This window comes from Zootoca vivipara, chromosome 7 (assembly GCF_965207765.1).
Source record: "Zootoca vivipara chromosome 7, rZooViv2.hap1.1, whole genome shotgun sequence".
NCBI classification, from domain to species: Eukaryota; Metazoa; Chordata; class Lepidosauria; order Squamata; family Lacertidae; genus Zootoca; species Zootoca vivipara.
The window spans coordinates 64,666,815-64,681,137 of record NC_142590.1 but is presented as its reverse complement, the minus strand read 5'-3'; the positions used below and the strand labels follow the sequence as shown (position 1 = coordinate 64,681,137).

At 42.6% G+C, this 14,323-nt stretch overlaps 1 protein-coding gene across 2 annotated transcripts in view; it reads left to right on the top strand.

The window, feature by feature from the left end:
* Positions 1 to 10,918, top strand: part of ADORA1 (adenosine A1 receptor) — a 72,055-nt gene extending 61,137 nt beyond the window's left edge. For both annotated transcript variants that reach the window (XM_035124247.3, XM_088674487.1), the window contains exon 3: positions 9,279 to 10,918. In XM_035124247.3, the coding sequence (XP_034980138.1) occupies positions 9,279 to 9,927 (649 nt within the window). In that variant the 3' untranslated portion in view covers positions 9,928 to 10,918. The remainder of the gene's footprint in view (positions 1 to 9,278) is intronic.
* The last annotated feature ends 3,405 nt before the right edge of the window (positions 10,919 to 14,323 follow it).

Below are 14,323 nucleotides of genomic sequence, written 5' to 3'. Positions count from 1 at the left end.
CAAAGTCAAGCTTGCACTTTTTAAACAGAGTAGATATAAAGGGTTTTTCAAAGTACAGCTATATTTCTGAAAATCTGTGGGGTTGTATCCAACTAAGTTCTGCTCGGAGTAGATTCACTGAAATTAAAATGCCTGTTACTCATGCTCATTCATTTCAATGGGTCTACTCTAAGTATCTGACCTTCTCCCCTTGCAAAATCCTACGTATATTCTTAAAGTAAAGGGTAAAGGGCTCCCTGACCATTAGGTCCAGTCGTGACCGACTCTGGGGTTGCTGGGCTCATCTCGCTTTATTGGCCGAGGGAGCCGGCGTACAGCTTCCAGGTCATGTGGCCAGCATGACAAAGCTGCTTCTGGCAAACCAGAGCAGCGCACGGAAACACTGTTCACCTTCCCGCTGTAGCGGTACCTATTTATGGTATCTACTTGCACTTTGACGTGCTTTCGAACTGCTAGGTTGGCAGGAGCAGGGACCGAGCAACAGGAGCTCACCCTGTCACGGGGATTCGAACAGCCGACCTTCTGATCGGCAAGCCCTAGGCTCTGTGGTTTACTGAGCAAATTTTCACATGTAAGATTCTGCAAGAGAGGACATGGGTCCCAAATCCCAACAGATGCCAGTCCTTGTCAGATGCAGCAATATCAATAGCAACATGATGACCGGAAACAATTACAATATTAAAAACTTTATGGAATAATGCAAAACATGAAGATTAACAAACTAAAATATCTGAAAGTCTCATAAAGTCCTGAATGAATCACGATGCCGGACTTTACCCAGCAGAGAACAAGCTGTGAATATTTCCAATATTGATGTCCAACTCTGAACTCTGCTGAATAGTGTTTCCGGATAGCAACTACTGTTTCGTTGAATTCTTTATTAGCCAATGAGTTCAACAAACACTCGTAAGTAGAACGATATGCAATTTCTTCATTAACTGAAAATAAAAATATTCAAATGGTGACCTGCACATGCATAACAACAACTTTAAATAGCGTGGAAATTATAAACTGTAACATAAAAAGGTTACATACCCAATCTTTTTTCGAATAGATATAATCTACATGAGAATGAAATTACTCTGGAACAGTGCTCATGCGATTCTGTAGTCGCTGTTACTAACAACATTTTTTGAAAAATATATATAGCCGACCCCAGGTGTTGCTAATAACCATGAAACCGAGTTTAAAGATACAGTACAAAGTAACAACAAAGATACAAATAATCAAATAAAACAATTGAGGTCTAATTCAGAATTAAGTCCCCCTGGATGAATAGTTTTGAACATAAAGATAAAGCGGGTTTCTTGCTGCCGTAACTGTCGCTCCTAATCTTTTCTGATACCAATTGTCCTCTGATTCACCCATAAAACTGTAAATAATAAATCCATGTCTGAATGCTTGTGAGAAACAAAATGTTCTACCAGAGGTGCCTCCATATTGGCATTACGTCACCCCAACTGCTCGAGTGGTAGAGCCTATATACAATAGATTGCAAGGACATTGAATAAGGTAGACCAGTGTTTCTCAACCAGTGTGCCTCCAGATGTTTTGGGACTACAACTCCCATCATTCCTGACCACTGGTCTTGCTAGCTAGGGATGATGGGAGTTGTAGTCTCAAAACATCTGGAGGCACACTGGTTGAGAAACACTGAGGTAGACAATGTCTCTGGTCTGACATGTGCTAAATTGACGAATAACAAATCTGAAATTAGTTTTCTCAGCATAAATGTCTTTCATCTGTAAGGAAAATGGGCAAGATGAACATCTGCCACATTTATGGTGACCAGTGGGCCCAGAACTGGTAATGGTGCAAGTTATAATTCTTTTGGGATTTATATCCGTGTGTCCTAACATATATTTAACTGATTTGGTCCATCTCAGGCCAATCAAAGGAAATTCTTTACAACCTGGTACATTCCAGAGTACATGCCAATGTTTACGTATAATTCTAATAATTCTATCTGCATGAGTAGTGTATTCTAGTGAGCCCGTAATACAATTTTGAGACCGTGGGGTGGTTGTGGGACTGAGAAGCAATGTCCGGTCCTTAGTAAGAGATTTATATTTGGACCTGTTGACAATAGTGGGAAGATATCCCCTGGAACGAAGAGAGTGAGTTAGAATTTCTGCACTGTTACGGAAATCATTGTCAAAAGAGGAATTTATTTTAAGGCGTAAAAATTGACCATAAGGTAAGTTTGGGGTGAAAACATCTGGGGTGAAAAGAAGAATAGTGTAATAGAGAATTACAATCGGTGGGTTTTTTATGAGGTTGAACAGCAAGGAAGCCATTATGTTTTATAACCTCAACATCCGAAAAAATATAAGAAACGGAGCTATGAAGATGGATGTAAGGAGTTAAGCCATGTAGAAAACTGTAAAAACTCTTGTTCATTACTGAAAAGGAAAGGCATATAAAAGTTATGACGCTGGAAGATGAGCCCCTCAGGTCGGAAGGCGTCCAACATGCTACTGAGGAAGAGCAGAGGACAAGTACAAGTAGATTCAGAGCTGATGAAGCGGCTGGGCCAAAGCCGAAAGGACACTCAGTTGCGGATATGCCTGGAAGCGAAAGGAAAGTCCGATGCTGTAAAGAAAAATATTGCATAGGAACCTGGAATGTAAGAACCATGAGTGGAGGTAAGCTGGATGTGGTCAAAAATGAGATGACAAGAATAAATATCGACATCCTGGGCATCAGTGAACTAAAATGGAAGGGAATGGGTGAATTCAGTTCGGGTGACTATCATATCTACTACTGTGGGCAAGAATCCTGTAGCAGAAATGGAGTGGCCCTCATAGTCAACAAAAGAGTGGCAAAAGCTGTAATGGGATGCAATCTCAAAAATGACAGAATGATCTCGATACGAATCCAAGGCAGACCTTTTAACATCACAGTAATCCAAGTTTATGCACCAACTACCGGTGCTGAAGAAAGTGAAATTGACCAATTCTATGAAGACCTACAACAACTTCTAGAAATGACACCAAAGAAGGATGTTCTTCTCATTACAGGGGATTGGAATGCTAAAGTAGGGAATCAAGAGATAAAAGGAACAACTGGCAAGTTTGGCCTTGGAGTTCAAAATGAAGCAGGGCAAAGGCTAATAGAGTTCTGTCAAGAGAACAAGCTGGTCATCACAAACACTCTCTTCCAACAACACAAGAGACGACTCTACACATGGATATCACCAAATGGGCAGCATCGAAATCAGATTGATTATATTCTCTGCAGCCAAAGATGGAGAAGCTCTATACAGTCAGCAAAAACAAGACCTAGAGCTGACTGTAACTCAGATCATCAGCTTCTTATAGCAAAATTCCAGCTTAAACTGAAGAAAGTAGGAAAAACCACTGGGCCAGTAAGATACAATCTGAATCAAATCCCTTATGAATACACAGTGGAAGTGAGGAACAGGTTTAAGGATTTAGATTTGGTGGACAGAGTGAATGAAGAACTATGGATGGAGGCTCGTAACATTATACAGGAGGCAGCAACGAAAACCATCCCAAGGAAAAGGAAATGCAAGAAAGCAAAATGGCTATCCAACGAGGCCTTACAAATAGCGGAGGAGAGGAGGCAAGCAAAATGCAAGGGAGATAGGGAAAGATACAGGAAACTGAATGCAGATTTCCAAAAAACAGCAAGGAGAGACAAGAGGGTCTTCTTAAATGAGCAATGCAAAGAAATAGAGGAAAACAATAGAATGGGGAAAACCAGAGATCTGTTCAAGAAAATTGGAGATATGAAAGGAACATTTCGTACAAAGATTACCATAATCAAGGACAAAAGTGGTAAGGACCTAACAGAAGCAGAAGACATCAAGAAGAGGTGGCAAGAATACACAGAGGAATTATACCAGAAAGATATGGAGGTCTCATACACCCCAGGTAGTGTGGTTGCTGACCTTGAGCCAGACATCTTGGAGAGTGAAGTCAAATGGGCCTTAGAAAGCATTGCTAATAACAAGGCCAGTGGAAGTGATGATATTCCAGCTGAACTATTTAAAATTTTAAAAGATGATGCTGTTAAGGTGCTACACCCAATATGCCAGCAAGTTTGGAAAACTCAGCAATGGCCAGAGGATTGGAGAAGATCAGTCTACATCCCAATTCCAAAGAAGGGCAGTGCCAAAGAATGCTCCAACTACCGCACAATTGCGCTCATTTCACACGCTAGCAAGGTTATGCTTAAAATTCTACAAGGCAGGCTTAGGCAGTATGTGGACCGAGAACTCCCAGAAGTGCAAGCTGGATTTCGAAAGGGCAGAGGAACCAGAGACCAAATAGCAAACATGCGCTGGATTATGGAGAAAGCTAGAGAGTTCCAGAAAAACGTCTACTTCTGCTTCATTGACTATGCAAAAGCCTTTGACTGTGTCGACCACAGCAAACTATGGCAAGTTCTTAAAGAAATGGGAGTGCCTGATCACCTCATCTGTCTCCTGAGAAATCTCTATGTGGGACAAGAAGCTACAGTTAGAACTGGATATGGAACAACTGATTGGTTCAAAATTGGGAAAGGAGTACGACAAGGTTGTATATTGTCTCCCTGCTTATTTAACTTATATGCAGAATTCATCATGTGAAAGGCTGGACTAGATGAATCCCAAGCCGGAATTAAGATTGCCGGAAGAAATATCAACAACCTCAGATATGCAGATGACACAACCTTGATGGCAGAAAGCGAGGAGGAATTAAAGAACCTTTTAATGAGGGTGAAAGAGGAGAGCGCAAAATATGGTCTGAAGCTCAACATCAAAAAAAACCAAGATCATGGCCACTGGTCCCATCACCTCCTGGCAAATGGAAGGGGAAGAAATGGAGGCAGTGAGAGATTTTACTTTCTTGGGCTCCTTGATCACTGCAGATGGTGACAGCAGTCACGAAATTAAAAGACGCCTGCTTCTTGGGAGAAAAGCAATGACAAACCTAGACAGCATCTTAAAAAGCAGAGACATCACTTTGCCGACAAAGGTCCGTATAGTTAAAGCTATGGTTTTCCCAGTAGTGATGTATGGAAGTGAGAGCTGGACCATAAAGAAGGCTGATCGCCGAAGAATTGATGCTTTTGAATTATGGTGTTGGAGGAGACTCTTGAGAGTCCCATGGACTGCTAGAAGATCAAACCTATCCATTCTTAAGAAAATCAGCCCTGAGTGCTCCCTGGAAGGACAGATCGTGAAGCTGAGGCTCCAATACTTTGGCCACCTCATGAGAAGAGAAGAATCCTTGGAAAAGACCCTGATGTTGGGAAAGATTGAGGGCACTAGGAGAAGGGGACGACAGAGGACAAGATGGTTGGACAGTGTTCTCGAAGCTACGAACATGAGTTTGACCAAACTGCGGGAGGCAGTGCAAGACAGGAGTGCCTGGCGTGCTATGGTCCATGGGGTCACGAAGAGTCGGACACGACTAAACGACTAAACAACAACAACAACAACATCTAAAGGAATGTTGGTATATAGTGAGGCTACATCCAGAGCAGCTAGAACCATAGTGTCAGTGACTCTGGTCTGCTCTGTGACTCTGATAAAATGAGACGTGAATCCTTAGCAAACGGTTGAAGAAAACAGTCTAGGTATTTCGCTGTGGGTTCCAAAATGGAATCCGATCCCGATACTATAGGCCTACCTGGGGGACAATGAATGTCCTTGTGGATCTTAGGAAGATGTCAGAGGCAAGCAATCTTTGTGCATGAGACAATTGTTCTGTCCTCTCACTGCTGTCCTCTCTAATTGGAATGGGATATTGTTTGTTACCCTGTGTACTGGGCTGAAACTCCGTGTTGCAGATTTATTTTCTGTAGCCTCATGATCAAAGGTTAAACATCTCAATTCCTGGGGATTTTGGCACTGCCTGCATCTCTCCTCATTAGCCCTGATGCGTTCCTACTGGAGCATTGCCACTCGCTTCTCCTGCCTCCCAAATGATGCTTGCAAGGATGTTAATAACCTTCCTTGGGCACAGCGTGTTTAGAGTACTGGTCACTCATCATCTCAACATTCCAGCCATTAAATGTAGGAGTGTAGTGCATCTATGGTAGGCCTCTATTTCAGGGCTTTATGGGTTTGGGATGGACAAAAGTCATTTCAGAGTCCAGTTCAAACGGCTGGTATTAACCTATAAAGACACATAGGGCTTTACATTCTTTCCTCTTCTGACCTGAGCCTACCTGCACCCTGAGGTCATCACTGGAGCCTTTGAGAGTTATTCAGTGGGTGGGAGGGGGTGATAAAAGATCCTTTTCAGCTGTGGCCCTCTGTTTATTGAATTCTCCCAAAAGTGAGGCTCATCTGGTACCAACACTAACATATTTTCTGTGTCGGGTAAAGATGTCTTCTTCCAGATATTTGTTGTTTGATATTATTGGGTTTTGCTGAGCTGGAACAATAGTTCCAGTAATGATTATCTGCACCTTTGGAAGGACTCATCATCACCCATAATGTGTATACTCATCTCTTTGGTCTCACTGTCACCTCCAGACATGGCAGATTAAGCCGGTATCCTTTGCTTTCATACTCTCATTAATCATGCACATTAAAATACCCACTCTGCAGATAATCAAGTACTGGAAGAAAAGAGGGGGATCTAAAAATTACACTACCCTTTTGTTAATGGAATCATTGTGATTAAAGTATTGTGTAGCAGAAACAAGCTGCACTTACTTTCTTGAATGTGAACCTCCCAGGTTGCATCTAATTTGTGTTCCATTTTTGAGTCACTTAGGGTGATTAGAGTCCTCTGGAGAGTGGCTGTCAAAGCAGAACAGATCTCCGGCTTTCTGTACACTTGGACATTTTCACTGCTTTGAGCCTGACACTTTTACAAAATGAGGACTCCTTTGGTCTACCCTTCACTTGCCAGCACATTAGAGATGATTAGTCTTCCATGAAGCACTGGCCTTGGGCTGAACGAAGGTTGTTGCTGTTGCTTTACTCTGCCCCCTGAGCACCCCCTGACTGTTTCCCCCATGAGATCATCCTCTGACTCAGCAGGATAAACTAGCACTCCCTTTATATAAGCAACGTCAATGAAAACGACGAAGTAATTGCTCTATGTCACCCTATTATTGCTGCATTAGATTTGCCAGCACATTGCATTGTGGGAATTTAATTTTCTCAGAAAATGATATGGCATCATCACACAAACTTAATTGTCAGCCTATCTCTAAACAGGAATGGGCAAATGGAAGGATCAAATTCTTTGGTTGCCCTTTGGTGGCACTTAGAAGTGGTTGAGTGAGGCAACCGCTTCATGCTATCTAATGGTAGAGTCATTCCTGAAACGAGGAGTATTTTTTTTAGTGCACACAATTCAAGCAGTGCTCTGGCAATGCACAAAATTTGAAGTATTCTAATTATCAAGTACAGTGGTACCTCGGGTTAAGAACTTAATTCGTTCTGGAGGTCCGTTCTTAACCTGAAACTGTTCTTAACCTGAGGTACCACTTTAGCTAATGGGGCCTCCTGCTGCCACTGTGCCGCCGACGCGCGATTTCTGTTCTCATCCTGAAGCAAAGTTCTTAACCCGAGGTATTATTTCTGGGTTAGCGGAGTCTGTAACCTGAAGCGTCTGTAACCTGAAGTGTCTGTAACCCAAGGTACCACCGTATAAGTGCAGAGAATATTCTGTGTGTGTGCTTTTTCTCTTGTATAGGTAAATTACTTTTTAAAAAGAACAGCTGTTTAGCCTCTTCTTTACTATCTGCTTGCTTTAGGGAAAACCCAGATTGACTGCATTTTGACTGCAAATTGGTTTTTAATACAAGGATTCCATTTGTTCTGAATTTCTTCAGGACTTCTGTAGGCCACTCATATTATTCCCAGGATACAGATTGCAACTAGCCTTATGCCACTCAGTTCATGGCTCAGATGAGATTCAAAGTGGGGGCCTCCAATTCAAAATCTGTGCTGTTTTCACTCCTTGGCTCACTACAAAACCAATTCACCTATTTAAATACAGGGGAACATATACAGTGTAGTAAAATGTGGCTTTGATGCCTGGACACTCTTTGTACAATTTATGATGGAAGCAGTTTGGGAGCCAATGTGGTTTGTGGTTACAGTGGTGGACTAGGACCAGGGAGACACAGGTTCAACCCCGCCCCCCCAGCCACAAAGCTCACTGGATAACCTTGGGCCAGTCACTATCTATCAAACTAACCCACTTGTGAGGATAAAATGGGGAAAGGGGAGAACTGTATGCTACCTTGAGCTCCTTGAACCAAAGGTGAGGTACAGTTCTTCTCACTTAGGAAGATTCAGACTGTTTGTGCCAACAGATTCTTTTGTCACCCCAAGGGGAGCTGAATTATCCCCTGGATACTTTTCTTATTGCTGCTTGTCTTGATAGAACACAGGCAGCTGCTGGTGTTGACCTATAAAGCCTTACACAGCTCAGAACCTCAGTACCTTAAGGACCACCTCTCCCCATGCAATGCAACACAGGTCCTGCACTTATCATCTGAGGCCCTTCTCTACGTCCCCCTCTCCCTGAAAAATTTGGAAGGTGGCAACACAAGAACGGGAATTTTCTGTGGTGGCCTGTGGAACGCTCTCCCCAGAGAGGCTCACCTGGCACCATCAAAACATGTCTTCAGATGCCAGGCAAAAACTTTACCCAGGCCTATGGTTATTAAATAACATACAGCCTGTAAAAGTGTTGGGGAGAGGACTGTTAGGGAGAGGAATGTCAGTATGCGTTTTACTATGTTTTTAAAATGTTTTTATCATTGGTGTTTTGCAATGTGTTTCTAATGTTGTACACCGCCTTGAGATCTTTTGGTAAATACAAATTGGTTTACACATTGAATAAATAATAGTAATAAATAATAATAAATACCAGTTACAGGTAGGTAGCCGTGTTGGTCTGAGTCGAAACAAAATAAAAAAATTCCTTCTGTCTGGTGGCTTCTGTTTCAGTGTATCTGATGAAGTGTGCATGCACATGAAAGCTCATGCCAAAATAAAAACTTAGTTGGTCTTTAAGGTGCTACTGAAGGAATTTTTTTAAATAAATACCAGGTAAGACTAAATTGTCTATCTTATTACCCCACAGTATTGTCTGCTCAGAGAGGCAGTGACTCTCCAGGGTCTCAAGCAGACGAGGGTCTTTCCATTTGCTTGCTGCTTATGTTTACGGCTGCAACCATCTACACACCACCACTTAACTATGTCCCTTATTCAAACGTTGGGAGAGCTGAACTGGGATGCCATTTGAGTGGCTGCCTGTTAAAGACCATAATACATATCTTGTTTGTTATCTCTGCAGCTACAAGAGTGTGGTGACTCCTAAGCGTGCTGGAATCGCTATAGCTTGTTGCTGGCTGGTTTCCTTGCTCGTTGGGCTGACCCCTATGTTTGGCTGGAACAACTTGAACGAAATGCAGAAGAGGGCGAACGTCAGTCAGCTGATGAACACCAGTCAGTCAGAGTTCACCGTCAGTTGCCAGTTTGAGAACGTTATCAGCATGGAGTACATGGTCTACTTCAACTTCTTCGTATGGGTATTGCCTCCGTTGCTCATCATGCTCATCATCTACCTGGAAGTGTTCAAGATCATCCGCAAGCAGCTTAATAAAAAGGTCGCCTCCTGCTCAACAGATCCAGAGAAGTATTATGGGAAGGAGCTGCAAATCGCCAAATCTCTTGCCCTCGTCCTCTTTCTGTTTGCTGTGAGCTGGCTGCCTCTGCACACTCTTAACTGTATCAGCTTTTTCTACCCGTCGTGCAAGACCCACAGCAGCCTCACCTACATCGCAATATTTCTTACGCATGGGAACTCTGCCATGAACCCCATTGTGTATGCCTTCAGGATTAGAAAATTCAGGACCACGTTCCTGCAGATCTGGAACCATTATTTTTACTGCAAAGGGGACAGGCACATGAACAATATTGATAACACTGACATTGCCATCTAGGAGTCGTCTGGTTCCAGGCTGCTCTATAAACATCCCTTTCATCGTCCAAATGGCCAAGTTGGCTTCATCTCCATTATACGCAAGGCCTGCTCCTGGGCAGAGCAGACAAAGCCCAGAGCCAATCAAGGGTATTATTTATTACTACTAGTAATATTCATTTTACCATTTGGTATTCTAGGAGCTGTTTTTTCCCCTCCCTTTTTTTTTTTAAAAAAGGTGACACTTATAATTATGCATTTAAAGGGGGACTATGCCAACAGAATGTATATTTCATTCCAATAAAGAGGAAATGAATTCTGTAGTTTAATTAATGGGGAGTTGTACTCACTATGGAATTTAATATTATCATTGGTAGCAGTAATCTTAATTGCATTTATGAGTTGCCTCTGCCAAAAAACAACAACAACCCCAGCTCTGGACAACTTACAGGTTTAAAACAAATACACAACATACAATTTAACATATACAGGGTTGTATCTAACAGTATCACACAGCTCAGCCAATGATTAAGTGAAAAGGGACAGAAACCATTTTCAGTGATTCTACCTCCTTGCTGCAGCCCCCATAGTCTTAAATCTGGGGACTGGCATAAATAGTTCTCTAACCAAGCACTGCCAGGACTTAACCGGAAAAAAGAAGCTGCCATTATGATCATAATGCTGAATCTGTGTTCAAACCCTACTGCAATTAATGAACATTTATTAGAATTATGGTAAGGCAGCAGGTTAAGTTTTGTTACATTTGTCACAGGGGACATTTTGTTACATTTGTCACAGGGGATTGTTTTTTATGTCCTGACAACAATTTCATTTAACAGTTTTAGCAATACAGCTGCCTCATGTGGTCTTGTTCTGCTGACCCATAGGCCAATGTAGCTTATTTCTACAAAATGAAAGAACAACACCTCACGGAGCGCGATATCAGTGCAAGCTGCCTTGTGTGTATTGAATTGCTTCTTGCTGGAAATAAATGTTCCTGGCTTCAGAGCACATATTCAGTCTTGTCGTCTGAGGTAGAGCCTGAGTTCAGATGCGAGTTGGGAGGGCCTCCTTTTCCTTTCTCTGCAAGTACATGCCCTGCTGTGCCCCAGAGGCAAGAAATGAATGCAAGAAAGAAATCAAATAAATAGGTTACTTGGTAAATAAACAAATGCACATATGTTCCCTGGACCTGCTATGTACGTTGATGATTTGGAGAGGCCTCAGGGACACCAGCACACTTTGCAGGTGTGGGGGTACCCTGAAAAAGAAACAAGGGCCCTAAAGCTGAAATTAACCAGGTACCATAGGATGTTTAATAAGCTTGCATACATTGCGGACCCAATTAGCTCAGGTTTCTGTGTTTGCCAAAAGTAAACTAACACTTGCAACATTCCCAAACATCCCTTTTATTGAATTGTTCCCATGTTAATTAATGTATTTCCAGAGTATTCCAGGTTATATGGCTGCATTTTTTTCATATAGAAGCATGTCTGTCGGATGTGCCAATTTGAATAAAATATTTTGGGGGGGGAGTGTTGCAGGTAAGCCCCACCCCACATAATCGATCACATGACTCAGCATGCGCGCACACACACACACCATTTGAATGGCAATGCCCATTAACTTTGGAAGGGTCTGCTCTCCTCAAATATTTTAGGGTGTGTGTGTCTGTGTGTGAAGGGACCTCGGCCCCTAAGAGTTGGCTCCTATGATGTCTGTTGAGGTGGCTAAAATGAAATTGCCAAAGAGAGCAAAACGGATAAAGCCTACATCAAATGAATTAGGCAGATACTGATAATCGTGAAAATAGTGTAGCAAACCTAACAGATGACTACTGTTTCTTATGTCTTATTAACCCACAGTAAACCAACCTAAAAGTAGGTATCAACTTGTTAAAATGGAAATGGATATACAGTGGAACCTATATTTATGAACACCTCGGTTTATGAATTTTCGGTTTATGAACGCCGCGGACCCATCTGGAACGGATTAATTCATTTTCCATTACTTTCAATGGGAAAGTTCGCTACTCCGCGGACCCGTCTGGAATGGATTAATCCACTTTCCATTACTTTCAATGGGAAAGTTTGCTTTAGTTTATGAACGCTTACTCCGCGGACCGTCTGGAATGGATTAATCCACTTTCCATTACTTTCAATGGGAAAGTTCGCTTCAGTTTATGAACGCTTCAGTTTAAGTACTCCGCGGACTGTCTGGAACAGATTAATCCACTTTCCATTACTTTCAATGGGAAAGTTCACTTCAGTTTATGAACAGACTTCCGGAACCAATTGTGTTCATAAACCGAGGTACCACTGTATCTGCTTTGAAAAGCTGTGTCAGGCTTGAATTTCTGAGCTGGCTAGAAGAAGTCTCCTGGCTCTTGTTTTGCACAGGACATTGGGGTGGGGAATGTACACTGGATTACCTGGTCATCTTTTGCCCTGCAGAGGGCTGAGGAATGGGGTTGCAAAGGAGGGAACGGGATGACCTATGACTAGGGATGGATGAGTCTGCCAATTTTGGCTTCTCACAAGAGGCAGGCCAGGCAAATGAAGGACCGGGTGCTTCCCTACCCTTCCCTGCAACACTCTCCCAGAAGCATGAGAGAAATGAAGTGGGTAGAGAAGCAGCAGCAGCTTTCATTGCAGGTATAGTTTCCAGCTAGGTGTGTGCAACCCGTCAGGGGGAGGTGCATAAACTGGTGGATGGGGAGTGGTCCCCAGTTGCTGCAACTGCTCCACAGAGCATGAATCTGGAAATAGCTTCCTAGGTGCCAGATTGGCGTGCTCCAGAGCTGTCAAAGTGACTGTGTTATCTTTGACAATAGTTAAGTTTCTGCTGTATGCATTCCTTTGACTGGGAAGCACCCTTGACAGGACATATCAAATACAGCAGGATGCAAATAGCTCCCTTATATACTTTAGTATCTCCGGTCCTGACAAATGAATGTCAGCCAAGCAGCAACATGGCTAGGGTGCTGCAGGGGTAGTTGCCCCGGGTGCAAAATTATTAGGGGCGCAAAATTTCAACACCTGATGCTCCCTCAGTACAGCTGTGTGCTTCCATCACTGAGCTCTGTTGAAAACGGCTTCTCCATGTGAACCAAGAATTGACCTCTCCAGACAATTGAATGACTCTTCTTTTCTTATCTCTTCAGCCACGATCTCTTGGGTGACGGAGATGCTGGTAGTTGAATGTCCATGCATACTTCGTCCATTTCCCTCCCTCCCTCCCAGAGGAAACCTAACCAGATGGGCAGGGTATGAATAATAAAACAATAAAATAATCTCTCCCACTCACCCCCTTTGTGCTGCCCCGGGCTCTGGCAACCCACACTATGCCACTGGTGCCAGATCATTTTTGTATTATAAAATATGGTGGCAAAATGGAGTATGACTCTCATTAGCACACAACTTATTTCCCTGGTATAAGATAAAACAAATTGCGTTCCAATCACTGTGCATGGCAGGAACAGTCTTGTATGCAATGTTTATTAAGAGACGGCAAGGAATGAAAGGAGGAAAGGAATAAAGACAAGGTATGTAAGCTATTTCAATTTTTTCCCCTTTCTCTCCCTTGTCTACAAGATAAGAATGGCTGTGCTGCCAGTTTGTCATATGCAACTGTCTCTGACAGATGTAGACTATTTACGCTGTGTGGATGAACAGAGATTGCCACATCTCCCAACCACTGCAAGGCAGGAGAGCTGCTACTGAGGCAGGGGCCTTCGTTTCTTTTTCTCACATGATCAGTTGCCAGTTTAAAAATCAAGCACAAAACTCTTCTACTGGGCCAAATTGCTCTTAGGTAGCAGATGAGGGTGGGAACTCAGTCTTCAGCAGGAATGATTTACTCTTAACAAAACATCGCCACATTAAGGAGGAGGAATATGCTCCAGCCAAAATTAAGCATTTATGGGTCGCCGCTTTCAGCAAAAATGCCCACTTAACTCAAAGGACTTTAATAAACAGTGCTTCACTCGGCTACCTTTTCCATTCTTTTCTATTAATACATAAATAATTAGTGCCAGGTGAGGTGGGATGGTGAAATATGTAAAGAATGAAAGAAAATGAAAAACGGATCGATCGCATGCTACAAATTTGTATCGCATCTGATACAAATTTAATGTTTAATAAGCTAAAGGCAGGGGAAGGAGCTTCCTGACACCTTGAAATCTGATGTATTTATGGTGGCATATCGGTATGTGTTCGTGGACTAATAGAGATCACATTATCAAATGCATGAAGTCTGTACACACACACACACACACACAGAGAGAGAGAGAGAGAGAGAGAGAGAGAGAGAGAGAGAACATTCCCCCACAACTACAAGAATGTAGTTTAACATTACTATGCAAAACTCAATTTTCTATACAAAGTTCTATGTTGACTCAGGTTTCCGCAGCTGAGAAA